Source organism: Musca vetustissima, unplaced genomic scaffold (genome assembly GCF_032173495.1).
Source record: "Musca vetustissima isolate MV318-11 ecotype Yass unplaced genomic scaffold, APGP_CSIRO_Mvet_v1 utg15939, whole genome shotgun sequence".
NCBI classification, from domain to species: Eukaryota; Metazoa; Arthropoda; class Insecta; order Diptera; family Muscidae; genus Musca; species Musca vetustissima.
The window spans coordinates 376,901-394,842 of NW_026882780.1; the positions used below are offsets into that span (position 1 = coordinate 376,901).

General features: G+C 33.7%; 1 protein-coding gene across 1 annotated transcript; it reads left to right on the top strand.

Annotated features, from left to right (window-relative positions):
* Positions 1-8,244: 8,244 nt before the first annotated feature.
* Positions 8,245-16,399, top strand: LOC133329458 (sodium-independent sulfate anion transporter). The gene is made up of 9 exons (XM_061537931.1): positions 8,245-8,365; positions 11,241-11,519; positions 11,588-11,758; positions 14,350-14,552; positions 14,614-14,950; positions 15,013-15,174; positions 15,618-15,718; positions 15,780-15,965; positions 16,040-16,399. The coding sequence occupies exons 1-9, from the start codon at positions 8,245-8,247 to the stop codon at positions 16,397-16,399; spliced, it is 1,920 nt and encodes a 639-aa protein (XP_061393915.1).
* The last annotated feature ends 1,543 nt before the right edge of the window (positions 16,400-17,942 follow it).

The window sequence follows — 17,942 nt, forward strand, 5'->3', positions numbered from 1 at the left end:
AAACTCCCTTTCGTTTAATTTTTTCTATTTTGGTTGTATGTTTTCTTCGTTAAAGTCTCGTTTTCCTTTTTGCTTTGCCTCACATTTATGTTATTGTCTTGCGTCATTGGACGATGATATACAATTTTAACCTTTTTGACAAAATATATTTAATATTTATATCGAAATAATTTGGAAAATACATATGTGAATTTTATAACACAATGCAGAGATCAGTAACAGTGTTTAAAGTAAAAAAGGTAAAAAACAATGTAAAGCAAAACTAACCACCATCGAGTGTGTGGGGAGACGGCGGTTGTTAGCATACGAAACATTACCCAAATGGTTGCAAAAGTAACAACTCCCAGGTGCGGTGAGAGGCGAAGGGCGAGACCAAAACAAAACACTGCCGAACAATGAGTGGTAGTGGTTCTTGGAATAATTCTTTTGAAAAAAAATGGAAAGAGAGAGAAAAATATGAGCTCAAATAGTGGTAATGTAGATCAAAGTGGGAAAATAATTTTGATATTAATCAAAATTATAAGTTTTTTTCCAAGCGAGGTACGTCTACAATATGGAAAAAAAAACTATGAATGAATTATGAAAATATTCTTTAAAAATGTTTCGGTGTATTATTGTTTAGCATAAAAGTACTCAGTACGACAAACCGTACAGCCATGTATTGCGTGATTAGGAAATTTCCAAAAAAAGAAAAAAAAACTTTCACATTTTCTTGAAATAAAATCACTTTTCTCGTCTAAAAATGGCCCTTGTGCCACAGAGAATTGATGCTCAAAAAATTCTTCTGTCGCTAATGGCGCTCATAGGTAACGAATTGTGGATCTATGGGTAGGAGAGCGATTGAAAAACTAATCGTCCGTGTGGGTCTTTGAAACGAGCCAAATTCAACGAAGGTTGTTCGTGGAAGAAGCACTTCGAAGCAAATGGTCGCTTGTTTCCTCGGAAAACGCGTCTCACGCGCCTTTTCTAAGTCGATGTAAAAATGTCTGTTTGTTAAAATTACGATAAACATCGCAATATTTAAGATGGAGCTTTGAAATGTTTTACTACTCTAAAGATGTTTGCTATTGAAAATGTAAAATATCGGTCCAAATTTTGCTATAGGTCACATTAACCGTGCTCCCAATATTGGTTATCTTTGGCAGGTTTTTCAACTGAATCGACTGCAGTTTTTTTATTTTGGGTAGCATTACGTAGTTATCTTCCTACCAAAAATATTCAATTTTAGGGTAGTCACCAAATTGTTTGAAACATAAATTCCATAATGGCATATTTTTTAAAAAATATACATTCTGTAAATAAATGTCTCCATTTTTTGATTATTATTGCTCAAGATATAACTATAGATGTTACAAATTTTATTTATAGATTATAGACGTTGGAAACTTCAAGATATTAAACTTGTTGTAATTATTTATATATTTTCATTTACATTTTGAAAGCTGAATGTTGTTAAAAGTAAAAATCATGGTACAATTATAAAAGGTAACAGCAAATCCCAACTGATTTGATTCCAACGTAATACTAGTGTCAATATGAATATGACAAATTATGTTTTTAAAAATCACCCAACAGGAAAATTGGGAACGCACACAATTTCAAATTGTTCTATATCAAATGTGCTCCCATATTCAATTTATTCAATTTGCCTGGTGGGAAATGGTCTGTAGTGTGATATTTCGTTTTAATATATCCGATCAATTTTAAATATTTTGAATGTTCCATCTCGTAGTTGAGGGTATAAAAAGTGACCCTACCACACATGTTCATTTTTAAGGTCAATATTATGTAAAGTTTGGTAAAACTGGCTGGCATTCAATAATACTTCTTTAATTATAGATGATAGATTTCGGCTTGAGATATAAAAGATTGCCAAATTTATCCATGTATACCCAGAAGTATACATAATGTCCATATTATATTGTTCCATTCTAAGTTTTCCGATAGTTCCGATGTTATGATGGTCGTGGTTATGAGGAAGTCCCAATTATTATCAATAATTATCATTCATATTTAGTCTCGTTCACATATCTATAGAAAAAACAGTTACTCGGTGGCCTTGTACTATATTCTTTGTTTGGTTTACAATACATATTTTAACAGGTATACAAATAAATATTATCATTGTGACAAAAAAATCAGAATCTCTGTCTCTTTCATCTTTCTCTCGCCTCTTCCATTCATTCACAACAAAACGGCATGCAAATCTATTAGCATCGGTTAATTAAAATAATTAAAAAAGCTTTTGAAATGGACATGCCATTTGATTTGTTTTTCCCCCACCGTTGAAGTCGTGCTTCAATGACGCGCGTCAATTGCCGTTTTTTCTATTCTATGCGTTAATTTATTATTTAAATATGGTATAATTATACAGATCTATGAATATTATAGTTTTTGTATAAAGAAAAAAATGTATAGGAATATAATAATAAAGAAAAAAGCGGAAGGCAGTTGATTCGAAGATAGACAAAGAAGAAAAAAGAAAGACTGGGTTCAAAGGGTATGTAAGGGAAATGGATGAAAGGCACCGCTGAGCTACGATTATAAATAACTTTGAGAGAGAAACTAATCATGAGCACAAAAAAGAGTTTTACAATGATTTGAGTTCTATAAGAGAGAATTGAGGGTTCTAACAATATTAAAAAAAAAAAAATCGAATAAATTCCCTGCGCGGTTTAGTTGAGTATATTGCACGCAAATATCACAATACCTTAAGAATATAGGTCACCCATCAAAGGCCTTGCTCTTAAATTCTTTTACGTTGTTTGATCTTTTCGAAACATTTGCTAAAAATTTATAACAATAATCCCATTATATAACTATATTTAGATTTTTTCCTTGAAATTTTTTTCTGTATTATCTTTATCATTGAAATTTCTAACATTGTAAGGTACATATGAATGTGTGGATATGTATGTACACATGTCTAGATTACATAAAGTCGTTAGAAAAGAAAACAGTTAGTAATTTGATTATCTTTACTACTATTACAAATGATGCTATTTGTTTATTTCTAAAATTAGATTAACATTTATTTTATTTAGACAATATGCCAGCGCCTGTGGCAATAAAAAAATAAAATAATTTTGTCATAAGAATGTTATTGTAATACACATACCAATTCGAAATTTATGAAAAATTTAATGTAAATCATCGAGCAAAATATGTATATATATAAATGGACGTATTTGAGCAACCGTGGCATCCACCATTTGGTAGGCTGCAGCACTATGCGCAATCCAAACTTTGTCTCGACACAAAATCCAATACACCTTATCCTAGGTTCGATTTGGTACGTTATGCACTAATTCGTCCTAAGCGGACAAAATTTAGTTATTTGGTACATCATTTTGATGAAATCGGATGAAAATATATATGGAAGCTTTATTTTAATCTGAAACGTCTTCAATCCTATACGCTATGCAATATTTCATGTAAAGCGAACAGACATTTGTACCATTTGCATAAAATCGGACTAAAGTATATATCAGCTATCAGATATATTTAAATCTGAACCGATTTTAAACATAACCAATGCATTCTATACTGAATTCCATACACGCTGCAAAATTTCTTGAATATAGAACAAACATAGACTCCTCAGTGCACAATTTACTTAAAATCGGTCGAGAATATATATGGGAGCTGTATCTAAATCTGAACCTATTTCAACAAAACTTCACGGAGGTCAACTTTTAGTAACTTCAATACGGTATGCAAAATTTTGTGTCGATTGGACAAACATTGATAGTATGGTGCACCATTTACATAAAATCGGAGGAAACTATATATGGGAGCTATATCTAAATCTGAACCGATTCCAACAAAACTTCACATACATCAATCCAGACCTTACTCAGTACGCTGTGCAAAATTCTCAATCGGACAAATATTGGCAGTGTGGTGCTTCATTTACATAAAATCAGACGATTTCAACAAAACTTCACGAACTTCAACCAGCTGTAATTTCAATACGGATGTCAACATGTAGTAACTTTAACACGATATGAAAAATATATATGGGGGCTATATCTAAATCTGAACCGATTCCAACAAAACTTCGCATACATCAATCTGGACCTAATTCAGTACTTCGTGTAAAATTTTGTCTGAATCGGACCAATATTGGGAGTTTGATGCACCATTTACCTAAAATCGGACAAATCTATATATGGGAGCTATATCTAAATCTGAACCGATTTTCTCGAATTTAAATAGGGTTCGTCCTTGAGCTAAATAAGTGACATGTTCCAAATTTCATCCAAATAGAATCATAAATGCGACTTGTACTTTGTTCACAAAAACACATGGACGGACAGATAGACGGGCAGACGGACATGCATAAATCGACTCAGAAAGTGATTATATCAATATTCTCAAAAGGAGCCAAGGGTCTATCTCGATTCCTTTTGCCTGTTACAAACAAATGCACAAAGACATAATACCCTGTACCACAGGGCCGGCACGTCATTTTTATATCATCAGAATACCGAATCAGATCAAGATCAGAGTAGGTCGACGTATATGCCCAGCCTCCAATAACGGTACCTCATTTTCATTGTTTTAATTTTTATATCCTCAGACTTATGGCTAATGAGGGTATATACACATTGATACGGTGAAAATGTGTCTCATCGAAATATTGGCTGTGGACCCCATGTTTTTCTGGACCAAATTTGTTTCAGAAAATTTGGAGTCGATTTACACATGTCCGTCCGTTGTCCGTCTGTCTGGCTGGCTGGTGTGCACGATAATTCTCGAAGATGGGACCCATTGGTCCACTCCTTCTGGTACCTCCTCCACAGAGGGTCAACATTTTTAATATTTATAAATTCAATATGAGGCGAATGGATTGTGCGATTTGAACCAAGCTTTTCACAATCTGTTATCTTTACCAAGTCTAGATCAAGTCCGAAGATGGGACCCATTAGTTCACTCCTTCTGGTAGGTCCCACACAAATGGTCAACATCCTCTGTAAACCATAGGGTGAAGGTATATGTCTGTCGGCAGCACCGACTGACACTTTTCTACATGTTTCTAGCCACATTTTCGAGCATAAATGCATAAAATGTTCATTATAGGTTAAGTTTTAAGTTTAAGTTTTGGTCGGATTATAGATTGTGAGCCAAATTTCCATACAAAAATTGCCAATATTGCTTCAATTTTCTTGGTGCAACCCATATGAGTGTACCTCTCATTTAAAATTATGAATATTAGTTCATGGTTAGATACAGTGAACAATAAGTATATCTCGTTGGTATATCCCATAATAACCTGCCACCACCAGTTGGAAATCAGAAATTCAACAACTTTGTTCTACAAAAAACTGAATTTGAACAAATGGTGCATACCAAAATACTCGTAGAGACTCCCTCTTTCATTTGGTACCATCACTTTGTTCGAGGTTTGCATAGGGGGGCTTCCAGAGCCAGTTTGGTGTCCTGACCACCAGTTGGAAATCAGAAATTCAACAACTTTGTTCTACAAAAAACTGAATTTGAACAAATGGTGGATACCAAAATACTCGTAGAGACTCCCTCTTTCATTTGGTACCATCACTTTGTTCGAGGTTTGCATAGGGGGGCTTCCAGAGCCAGTTTGGTGTCCTGACCACCAGTTGGAAATCAGAAATTCAACAACTTTGTTCTACAAAAAACTGAATTTGAACAAATGGTGGATACCAAAATACTCGTAGAGACTCCCTCTTTCATTTGGTACCATCACTTTGTTCGAGGTTTGCATAGGGGGGCTTCCAGAGCCAGTTTGGTGTCCTGACCACCAGTTGGAAATCAGAAATTCAACAACTTTGTTCTACAAAAAACTGAATTTGAACAAATGGTGGATACCAAAATACTCGTAGAGACTCCCTCTTTCATTTGGTACCATCACTTTGTTCGAGGTTTGCATAGGGGGGCTTCCAGAGCCAGTTTGGTGTCCTGACCACCAGTTGGAAATCAGAAATTCAACAACTTTGTTCTACAAAAAACTGAATTTGAACAAATGGTGCATACCAAAATACTCGTAGAGACTCCCTCTTTCATTTGGTACCATCACTTTGTTCGAGGTTTGTATAGGGAGGCTTCCAGAGCCATTTTTGTGTCCTGACCACCAGTTGGAAATCAGAAATTCAACGACTTTGTTCTACAAAAAACTGAATTTGAACAAATGGTGGATACCAAAATACTCGTAGAGACTCCCTCTTTCATTTGGTACCATCACTTTGTTCGAGGTTTGCATAGGGGGGCTTCCAGAGCCAGTTTGGTGTCCTGACCACCAGTTGGAAATCAGAAATTAAGCAACTTTGTTCTCCAAAAAACTGAATTTGAGCATATGGTGCATACCAAAATACTCGTAGAGACTCCCTCTTTCATTTGGTACCATCACATTGTTCGAGGTTTGTATAGGGAGGCTTCCAGAGCCATTTTTGTGTCCTGACCACCAGTTGGAAATCAGAAATTCAACAACTTTGTTCTACAAAAAACTGAATTTGAACATATGGTGCATACCAAAATACTCGTAGAGACTCCCTCTTTCATTTGGTACCATCACTTTGTTCGAGGTTTGTATAGGGAGGCTTCCAGAGCCATTTTTGTGTCCTGACCACCAGTTGGAAATCAGAAATTCAGGAACTTTGTTCTACAAAAAACTGAATTTGAACAAATGGTGCATACCAAAATACTCGTAGAGACTCCCTCTTTCATTTGGTACCATCACTTTGTTCGAGGTTTGTATAGGGAGGCTTCCAGAGCCATTTTTGTGTCCTGACCACCAGTTGGAAATCAGAAATTCAACAACTTTGTTCTACAAAAAACTGAATTTGAACAAATGGTGAATACCAAAATACTCGTAGAGACTCCCTCTTTCATTTGGTACCATCACTATGTTCGAGGTTTGTATAGGGAGGCTTCCAGAGACGGACTTCTCTCCTGATTCACTGGATTAAAATTTTTGTGATTTAGTAATACTTTAGTTTTAGATTATAATAAAATATGTTTCAAAATGTTCGTATTGTTTATTATTTTTCATTACTAATGAATTATGTTAACATTTTTATTAATAATTTTAAAAAATTATTAATTTATAATATTCTGCGCTATCTCTGTTGGAAAGCACTGTTGATAAAAATAGTATTAAACGTGAAATTGTGATGTTCTGTGTCACCCTGTAATTTCGATAAAAATTTTGTTATCGAAAGTTAGCGATATCGCTAACTTCACGCAGGTCCCATAATATCATAACATCGAACCCGATTTTCAGTTCATCGATTCACTCATGTCGTGATAATCAACGTCGAAAGTGGATAAAAATTGAAATATCAGCATAGTTTTGCCTGTATCATAAATACATATAGTACTCCTAGTAATTCTAGCTTTAGCATACTCACAGAAAGTCAAGGGATTTAGTGATCTACTTTGTTTCGTTTGACGGAAAAAAGGGCATTATTGAAAAGAATGTACAGGTACTCTTTTGAAATATTTTATATATTGGAGATAAGCAATTGTTCGCTGTAACGACAAATTTTTAGAGTTATTTTCATTTTTTTGTTGGAATTAACATCAGCAATTTCTCCATAACTTTATCTAAAAATCTATTATAGCAATTTCATCTCTACATAATTGGTTGTTTATTTGAAAAAAGATTGGGTTAAAAAGAGAAATCTCTTTTTCTTTCTACGAAGTACATCGAAATTATTTTTTTTTGTGGCTTCATTTTATGCTAATTATTTTTGTTGTTGTTATTCTATTTACATTTAAAATCCATTAAAAATTCAATGTTTATAAATAACAACAATCGCGATATCACAATTTGTTGTTGTAAAGTTCATGTGCAAAAAACCGTCAGCCATTCCCAAAAACAATTAAACTATGGCTCGGTGGTTCCCACGTCCATTTAAAGCTTCGATATTTGTTGATTTGGGAATACGAGTAATAATAATTCAAAATTTATCCAAGTATTCGCGTGGAAAGATTTGTGTGTTCTTTGTATTGCTTTAAAAACTATTAGCAATAACCTGAGAACAATAACAACAAAATAATTGTTTTTGTTGTTGTGTAGAGAGATTTAAAGCGATTCTCGGAAAAAAATAATATTATTAAAACAAAAAATAACTCAAAACAAACGAACGAAAGCTTAGCACAGTCGGAGAGTGTTGAGAATATACTCATAGGTATCTCTTGGCCAGATTTAAAATCGAATTGTGGGCTAATATTGAAATTTTAACCGGCCTTACAAAATAGTTCAATATGAAACCGTTTAGCGAAACATTGTTCGGTCGTTGCTGGGCTAAATTGACAAGACGACAAGAATTCAATTTAAATAATGCGGAACGCAGAGAAGAACCCGCCGTGGCCGTAGAACCTAAACGTAATGAAAACAAATAAGCTATAAAATTAAAAAAAGTAATTTTTGATAGTTGTGGGTGCTAATCGGAAATTGAAATAAAAATGTCTAAATTAAGTAATTCGAAAAAATCGGTTAAATGATAAAGTTGTAAAGAGCTTTATTTACCAAAATTTTATTAAATATTAGAAAATAGTGAAATGAAAATAATAAAATCACAGTGTCTACATTAATGAAACGAAACAAACGACTTCGTATTGAAAATATAATATTTATATTTAAAAGTGAACTGGATTGTGAAAATATGAATGGATCTGCATAAAGTGTCAAAATTACAATGTGGAATTTATGAAAAAAGTTTTCGATATAACCGCATTCAACAAAAAAATGCAAAACTTGTCAAATATCAAATTCGTGTACTTTTGTTATATACAGAAGTCCTCGTTAACGGGATTTGTTGAACTTTCCCGAAGTGATTCGGAAATATATTTCTGGCTTCCTTCCGTTTAGAGACTATTTACTTATTCGGAGAATATTTGTTCTAATATTATGGGAATTTTCGTATATTTGATGTTCAATGTCTATCAATTCCTCTATTCCGCTTTTTGAGGGTATAGCGTATGAAACCGGTTTAAATAGTCGTTGATTTGGCCGACGTGGCCATGGTATCATAGTTCTTGTTCTAAAAATGTTATTATTAAGAGACTTGGTTGTTAGACTTCATATTACATTAATATAGAGAAAAAATAGCAGGGAAATGGAGTTTCATAAAAAAAATAAGGAACAACCTTGTTGAGTTCGACGGGGGCGATTTTTGCTACCCTCTGCCGCGAGGTAGATATTCAAAATATCTTAAATTTATCAGGACATTTATATAGGGCAATGTCGTGGTAAATGTGTTATTATATTGGTTAAAACATGACTAGGACCTTCAACATACCGAAAATATATTATTACAATCAATTTTGTTGATGACATTTGTTTATGAAATTCTCAAACTACCGAAAATTGTGGGGCTATACCAAAACGTAGAACGATATTGACCTTTTTTGTAAGAAGATTTAATCACAATCAAATTAGAGCCAATCCGAGGATACTGTAATATAATAGGGCTACTTCAAAGCTTGTGCCAATATTGATAATTTTTTGGAGAGATATTTTCAAGCCAATGAGAAATTTTAAGCTAAAATATAGAATTGCAGACAATTTGGTTGAAGAAAGTCCATAAAAAATTCCGAAAATTGGTAAGTGATTCCCTAAAAAGCGGACCAATATCGATCATTGTTGGTAGAAAGATTTTCTACTCAATAAGAACTAAAAATACCAAAGCCTATTCAGTTAAAACCATATCCTAAATACTAGACAGTAGGTGTAATATTATATGGGGGCCATATCAAAACATGGCCCGATATACACCATCTAGTAATAGTAGCAACTTATATGCACAATTGCAAAGCTCTACCCGGAATATTGCCGTCTCTATCTTGATTTCAATAGACTGAAATGACTAAATCGACATAGAATTTAATTTTGAATAAGAATATACACTGGTGGCCAAAACTAAAATTGGGTAAGGATCTGATGATTGTGATGGCCATTATAAAAGCCTGAGTTTTGACACCCGCAACCAATCTTTGACATGTTTTGGTGTATGTTTGGGGGTTGGTTAGAAATCGATTTAGCTTGATTGTGTGTGTGTTATTAATGGTCATAATGAAAATACAAAAAATTGGGCTTTTAACAGAAATAAAAAAATTATAAATAAATTTATAAATTTATACCCCAGAGGGACATAAATAATAAAATAGGAAATGTGTGCTCAAGATATGAACCATTTTTCTATTAGTTCCGTTCGAACAGCTAGAAGTTTTTCGCTTTTTATACTGTGAAAACGTTCTTCGAAGTTTTACAGCATTGTCCTCATGATTTAAACACAAACCGGAACCCACTAGCTGCTTTTAGCACACCTGTGCCTGTCAGCAGATTAAGATTCTACATCGATATACACAATTGACCGATTTATGGTATTTTGGAGATTTTGGGCAGTAATCTGATATTCTGGGTAGTAAATTGCCCTACCAAAAGTTATCAAGATATGTGTTCCTGAACCAGGAAGAATGTAAATTTTTTTACTACGATAACAGTTTTTCCTCTATGATATCGAAAAACCTGTAAGGAAAATAGTAAAGTCGGACTGGACCGACTATATGATACCCTTCACCACTATGGGTATATTAAAAAGATGCATCCTAACAGAAAAGCCATTAACATTAAATTGGATGAACAAAAAAGCTATATCTAAATCTGGACGGATTCCAACAAAACCATTTATTTAAAATCGTAAGAAAATATATATGGGAGCGATATCTAAATCTGAACCGATTTCCACGAAACATAACACACATCATTCTAGACTCAATGCAGTACGCTATGCCAAATTTCGTTCAAATCGGAAGCTAGATAGGGATTTTGGTACATCATTTACATTTAATCGGATGAAAATATATATGGGAGCTATATATAAATCTGAACCGATTTTTCCCAATTTCAATTTCAAATAGACGAGCTGTGCTAAATTTCATCCAATTCAGATCATAAATGCGACCCGTACTTTGTTTACAATTTAACATGGAGAGATGGACGGGCGGGTGGACGGACATGGATACCACAGATGGTGATTTGAGATTTGGTACATACATTGATACACCCCTAAGATGTTTGGCATTATAAACGACCACTTTATGGAATATCCACATTTAATGATACCACCTAATTTGAGGTACTTCGAAGATCGTTTACATCTTTAGACATTAAGTACATATAAAGGTCCCGCCAATTTTAAGAATTTTGAAGGTCTGGAAAATTTCGAAAAAAATAATAACCAATGTTTTCCCTTCAGCCAAAGGAGATGAGGCATTGCCGATGAAACATGATTCCGATGCTACAAATGGCGATGTTGGTCTTCAGATCGGCCAAAACTATACCATGCCGAAGCAGAAAAATTTGCTAGTACGACGATTCTATATATTATCGTGGATTGGTAGCTATGATCGTGAAAAGGCAGTAGCAGATTTAATTGCTGGCATCACCTTGGGTATGACAATTATACCGCAAAGTATAGCCTATGCAGCGCTGGCAGGACTCTCATCGGAATATGGTTTATATTCGGCATTTATAGGTAAATATTTAAAAAAGAAAAAAAAAATACATTTTCATATATTAAATTTGTGTGCGTTTTTGTTTTAGGTTCAATTATTTATGTATTCTTCGGAACAATACCTCAAGTGTCTATCGGTCCGACAAGTTTAATGGCTCTCTTAGTGTTGCAGTTCTGTGCGGATAAACCTGTGGAATTTGTTATTGTTTTAGCATTTATGGCGGGGCTGTTTGAATTCCTTATGGGCGTATTTCAGTTGGGTAAGTGAATCGCTTCCAAATTAATATTTTGATGTGTTGGAGATTTTTGTTCCCAAACAAACGAATTCATATGAGACAAATTTTGTTTACAAGCAATGCTCTTTTATTCCACTATTTCGAGTCGATCTAAATTTTTACAAATGATGGTTTGACAAACCTGTATGTTTGTTTGCTTGTTTTCTTGGTTTGACAAACCTGTATGTTTGTTTTTTTTTCTTGCGAAATCTTGCAATACTCGTGGCAGAGTCTTGCGAATTATTTATTACTGTCACTTGATTTTAGCTTGTTAATAGTCTTTCGATTTGCATTTTAATCAAAGCTAAACTTTTGCTGCAGTGTTCCGCTTGAGCTGCAGAAAATCATTAGCATTAATTTGGATTTTTACCAAAAATCCCCTATTTCTTTCAAAAAATATTTATTTTTAATATTTAAATATATTTATTTATTTGACAGATGAATGTTGTTGGTTATTCTTAGAAATGAATTGTTGAGTTTATTTGCGGTTAAAATTCACTTCCATTAAATTATTAAATCATCTCACATATTTCGGGTTATTAATAATAATATGTTTGGTGTTTTTTTTATTTTGAAAATAAATATTGTTTATCATTTTGTTGAATTGCTATATTAGTTAGGCAAATAAGTACACGCACACACCGTGAGAAACATATTTAAAAAGTCTATGTACATAAAGGGAAAGGTTAAACAAAACTGGCGTCAACCTCAAGTGACACGTGATTTTAATAAATTTGTAGTAGGTGTCGTTAAGGTGTTCCGGGTGAGGAAGTTTTTATAGATATAGATACTGATTCAACAATTTTAAATTCAATATTATAAGAGTAGGAAAAATTATTATTTGTTTGAGATTTTATATCTTATTATGAATTGTGAGGGTATTATATATATGTGTGGCCCCAACACTACGCCACAAAATTGAGCTCATGGTATAGGGGGAGGAGAAACCCCATGGTTTCATAAGAAAGATATGTACATTAAACGGGTTGGTTAAAACCGGTTTTAATATTCGAAAATTTACGGATGCAATTTCATGTGCAATTTCGGTTTCGTAGATTCCGTTCAGGAATTTTTGATGCTAAAGATGATCTTCACACTGGTAGGCCGGTCTTCGGAAATGTCGATAAAATCGGAGCAATAATAGAAGTTGATCGGGATGTTAGCAATCGTAACATCAGGAGATAAAATAAAAAAGACAAGTAATAAAGTGTTAGTCGGTGTTGCCGACAGATATGGCACCGTACAATTATAAAAGGTAACAGCAAATCCCAGCTGATTTGATTCCAACGTAATACTAGTGTCAATATGAATTTGACAAATTATGTTTTTAAAAATCACCCAACAGGAAAATTGGGAACGCATACAATTGTTCTTTATTAAATGTGCTCCTGTATTCAATTTACTCAATCCGCCTGCTGGGAAAGTTTGAGGAAGCAAATCTTTCTTCAAGGAATAACTCGCTATTCCCAGCATTTTCATATGTGTTAATAGATAGATGTGGAATAGATAGAAATATAAAATTGATAGATTTTAATTCATGTTTTTTAATTTGATAATAATTTGTTTGTTTGTTTACATTTTTTTGTCAAATGAGTTGACACTAGTAGAACTTACAACAACAAATTTCCATGTGGTTGTTGTATCGTTTTTTGTACAACAACACTTGCTGTTACCTTCTATTATTATACCATGACCCTATGGTTTGGTATTCAAAGTTATACACAGGCTTTATTATTCGTTCTACATAAGGTATATGTTTAATTAAAGATGTTTCGGATTTAATGTTGCTCAAATACATACTATTGACCCTTTTTGTATGATGTACCAGAGGAGAGGGCAGACGGGTCCCACCTTCGAACTTGATCTAGGCTTGGTAAAGATAATAGGTTCTGTAAAATTTGGTTCAAATCGGGCATACCATTCACTTAATATTGTATTTATAAATATTGAATTTTGACCATTTGTGGGGGAATAACAGGAGTGCACCAATAGGTCAAGCCTTAAAACATTATCAATTCTTGGTTATGATAATAGGTTGTGCAAAGTCTTCTGGCCATGGAATTAAACCACTTCCAAAAAAAGACATATATAGAGGGCCTGTGAGGATTAGCTATATACAGAAGGCCTGTGAAGGATTTTCTATATACAGAAGGCCTGTGGAGGATCTTTCAAATACAGAAAACCTGCGAAGGTTCGTCTGTATATAGAAAACATGCAGAGGGTCTTCTATATATGAAAGGCATGCAACGAATATTCCAATTAAACTTATAAGGTGTCTTCGGTATATTGAAGGTTTTAAAGTAGGGTTTCCATCTATATAGGATCCTTTCGGGTTATTCTAATAAAAATCTGTAAAGAATATTCTAGATACATAAGTTCTCTTGATGAATTTATATATAGTCATTTTGTAATGGGCCTTCTACATATAGAGGGCCTTAATAGGTGTTCCATATATTGATGACCTGAATGGCCTTATGTATGTGGAAGTCCTGTTAAAAGTTTATTAACTAACATAAACCGGACTACTTCCAGTACTAATTCAATCCAATTTTCAATTCCTCTATTTTTTCTAACAGGTTTCATAGTGAACTTTATACCATCGCCTGTAACGAAAGCCTTTACCTCCGGTACAGCTTTAATTGTGGCCTTAGTTCAAGTGAAAACTCTATTCGGTGTTCGAATCAAGGGAATACCTACACCGGCAGAATTTTGGAATAACATTAAAGTTCCCGATGCCATTGTGGGAGTTATATGCCTAGTTGTGTTGTTGCTTTTAAGGGTAAGTACAGAACACTCTCTGCCAAAGGGAAGCATTAATAAAGATATTACCCCCTCTTCAGCAATTATCCAGCGTTGAGTTCAAAAAGAAGACCGACTCAACCCGTCGCATTAAAAAGTTACTGTGGTACATTAGCATTTCTCGCAATGCTTTGGTTGTCTTTACACTGAGTTTTATTGCGTACCTTTGGATTCAGAAGAGCTCTTTCGAGGCTATACCATTTTCGCTGTCCTCTAAAGTTAGCTCTGGTTTGCCACAATTTAAACTGCCACCTTTCTCCTTTGAAAGTGGCAATCGTACTTATGGATTTTTGGACATTTGTTCTGAATTGGGTAGCGGTCTGGGTGTCGTGCCTATTGTTGCGGTGCTGGCTAATGTGGCTATTGCCAAGGCTTTTGGTAAGTTTGGAAGATTTTTTTTGAGATATAAATTGTTATTGATTTTCATTTTGTATTTTTAGTTAAGGACAGCCAATTGGATGCTTCTCAAGAAATGTTGACATTGGGCCTGTGCAATTTGGCTGGTTCGTTCTTTAGTGCCATGCCCACCTGTGGTGCTTTTACACGTTCTGCTGTCAGTCAGGCTAGTGGTGTGAGAACCCCAATGGCTGGTATTTATACGGGTAAGTTTTGAGATCAAGAATATCAAAAGATGAACTGTAGCGGTTTGGTAAAGAACTTGTAATGGAACGTCTATATAAAGAAGACCTTTGTAGGGTCTTTTATATGCAGAAGGCCTTCGAAGGGTCTTCTTTATACAGAAGATCTGTGAGGGGCCCTCTATATATAGATGGCCTGTACATGTTCTCCTGAATATAGAATTACTGGGATGTGTCTTCTATAAATAGAAGGTATGTGAAAGTTATTCTATATATAGAAGGGCTGTGAAGGATATTTCCCATATAGAAGACCTTTAAAGTGTCTATTATATACGGAATGAAAGTTAAGAAGCTTCTTCCATGTTCTCCTGTAAATAGAGGGAATGTGAAGGATAGTCTGTATATAAAAAGACTATAAAATGCCTGTGAAAGTTCTTGTATTTTTATTTGTTTTTTACTTCTTGTAGGTATTATCGTGTTCTCTGCATTGTCCATTCTTACACCATATTTCCAGTATATTCCGAAATCCTCACTGTCAGCCGTGCTCATAGCTGCTGTGATATTTATGGTAAGTTTAAATAACAACAATTATACCTCAGAAGTTATTATAAATCCCATTCTATTTGCAGGTTGATTTCAGTCCCGTCAAAACCCTTTGGAAGAATAATAAAAAAGATTTCTTCAGCTGGACTGGTTGTCTGTTGGTGTGTTTGATTGCCGGTGTCGAAGTTGGTCTTCTATATGGCATTTTACTTAATATGATTTTTGTGTTATTAAGATTGGGTAATCCCAAGGTGGAAGTTAATCTGAAACAGGTGAGTTTCAAGGGGAAGGCTTATAAAAAACAACAACAATATATAATAACAATTTGCGTGTTTTTTCCTTGCAGTGTGACACCGTCGCCTATGTTCATGTGAAACCATTGTCAGATGTTTACTTTTCCGGTGTCGATTCGATACGCACCGAAATACGTTCCGCCTGCATTTTATATCGTTACGATTTCCCCATCGTATTAGATTGTTCCCGATTTATGCTGTTCGATGCCACGTTCATTGAAATGCTCACCGCTGTGGCCAAAGAAATCGCTGAGCAAAAACAAATGTTCATTTTGCAGTCGTTAAGTGAAAAATATAAATCTCTTTTGCCCGCCGATAATTCGAATATTCATTATGCCATGAATCCATTAACAATGGATGATTTTCTGGTGCCGGAGAAAAAAGCCAATGGAAATGGTGCATTAATGGCTTAATTTAGATAGTTGTAATTTAAGTACTGATAGAATATTTTATTTAATGATATAATATTTGTATATAAAAGTTACATTGACTGTAACAAATATTGTATTTACATACATAGTTATGTATGTAGATATGAAACACTTAAATAATGTAGTATTATAGTTTTGATGAAGCTCCTATTGTTTTTGTTAATATATTTTTAAGAAATAAATAAATAACATTATTTAAATAATTATTTCTCATTATTTTGAATTTATAAAACGATTTGAAGATTTTTGGAGCCCACGTGAGTTCATGCTTATATTTACTAGCCTTCAAATTAACTGAGATACGAATTTCTTGACACCTACATACAGTGAGCCACAGTCAAAAGTATCCAATTGTTTTTTTATAATATAAGTGCTATAAGCGCATGTTAATCGATGAATTAAATTTTATTCTTAGTTATATAAGAACTTGAACATCAAAAGCAATTGTAGCTTCACATCTTATACTGCTTTCTACCTTACCGGTATAGATTTTATCGAGTTTTCTGTAAGTACCCGTAAAGAATTTCTAGAAATAAGTAATGAACTTAATACCCTAACGGAAAGGTTAACGAAATATACAAACCTATTTGAAAATTATTAATCCCTTCGAAAAAGAAAGAAACCAAACCAAATACAATTTTATTCGCCGCTAAATTCATCATGATCACCACATTTATTGACTACCCCAAATACTCCGACCCCAATTTAAAAGTTGTTGAACCCAAGAAAACTGTATTTGCAGCAGAAACTTCGAAAGATGATATTAATGCCTACATTAAAAATAAATTAGGCTCCGATATTGAGATTAAAGTCTTTAAAGATATGCAGAACAACGTAGTAAAGCGTCGTTTAAGATAATTGTCCCCAAAAATATTTTCGAAATTATAATAAACTAGCTGAACCCGTGGCGCTTCGCTGCCCATACTAAAGTTATTAACATTGGATAGTTAACGTCGAAAACTATTTGTAGGTATTTCGTAGTGTAATATCAGTAATAATTTCGTAGCAGCCGGTCTATGTATAAGTATATTTGATTCTATTCAATAGATTACAAATACATTTTTACATAATCTTTGAATAACGGTGGTTGTATTAAAAAAATAAATTAGCTTGATTTTTCTAATCAATTGTAATAGTACCATGTGCATGGTACTATTACAATTGATTAAATATATTTTCTTTAATATTCACATGTTTTTCATTATTCGTTCCAAGACCACTAAAATCCTTCATTTACATTACATCAATTTTTATGCCTGTATTCTCAACTATTTCCCCATGATATGATTGGGATCCCTTTCTCACTCCGATTATTATATGACGTATGATCCTTGTTAAGTTTGAGACGTATGATTATTATATGACGTATGATCGTTGTTAAGTTTGAGTTGTGTATTTTTAATTGTTTCATTGCCATGAAAAATTCACAATAATGCATTATCACATCATATTATTTTTACCGAACCTAGATATATATAGTACTGTTATTCTTAAGAAAAAGTCCGAAGATAGGATTTGTAGCATT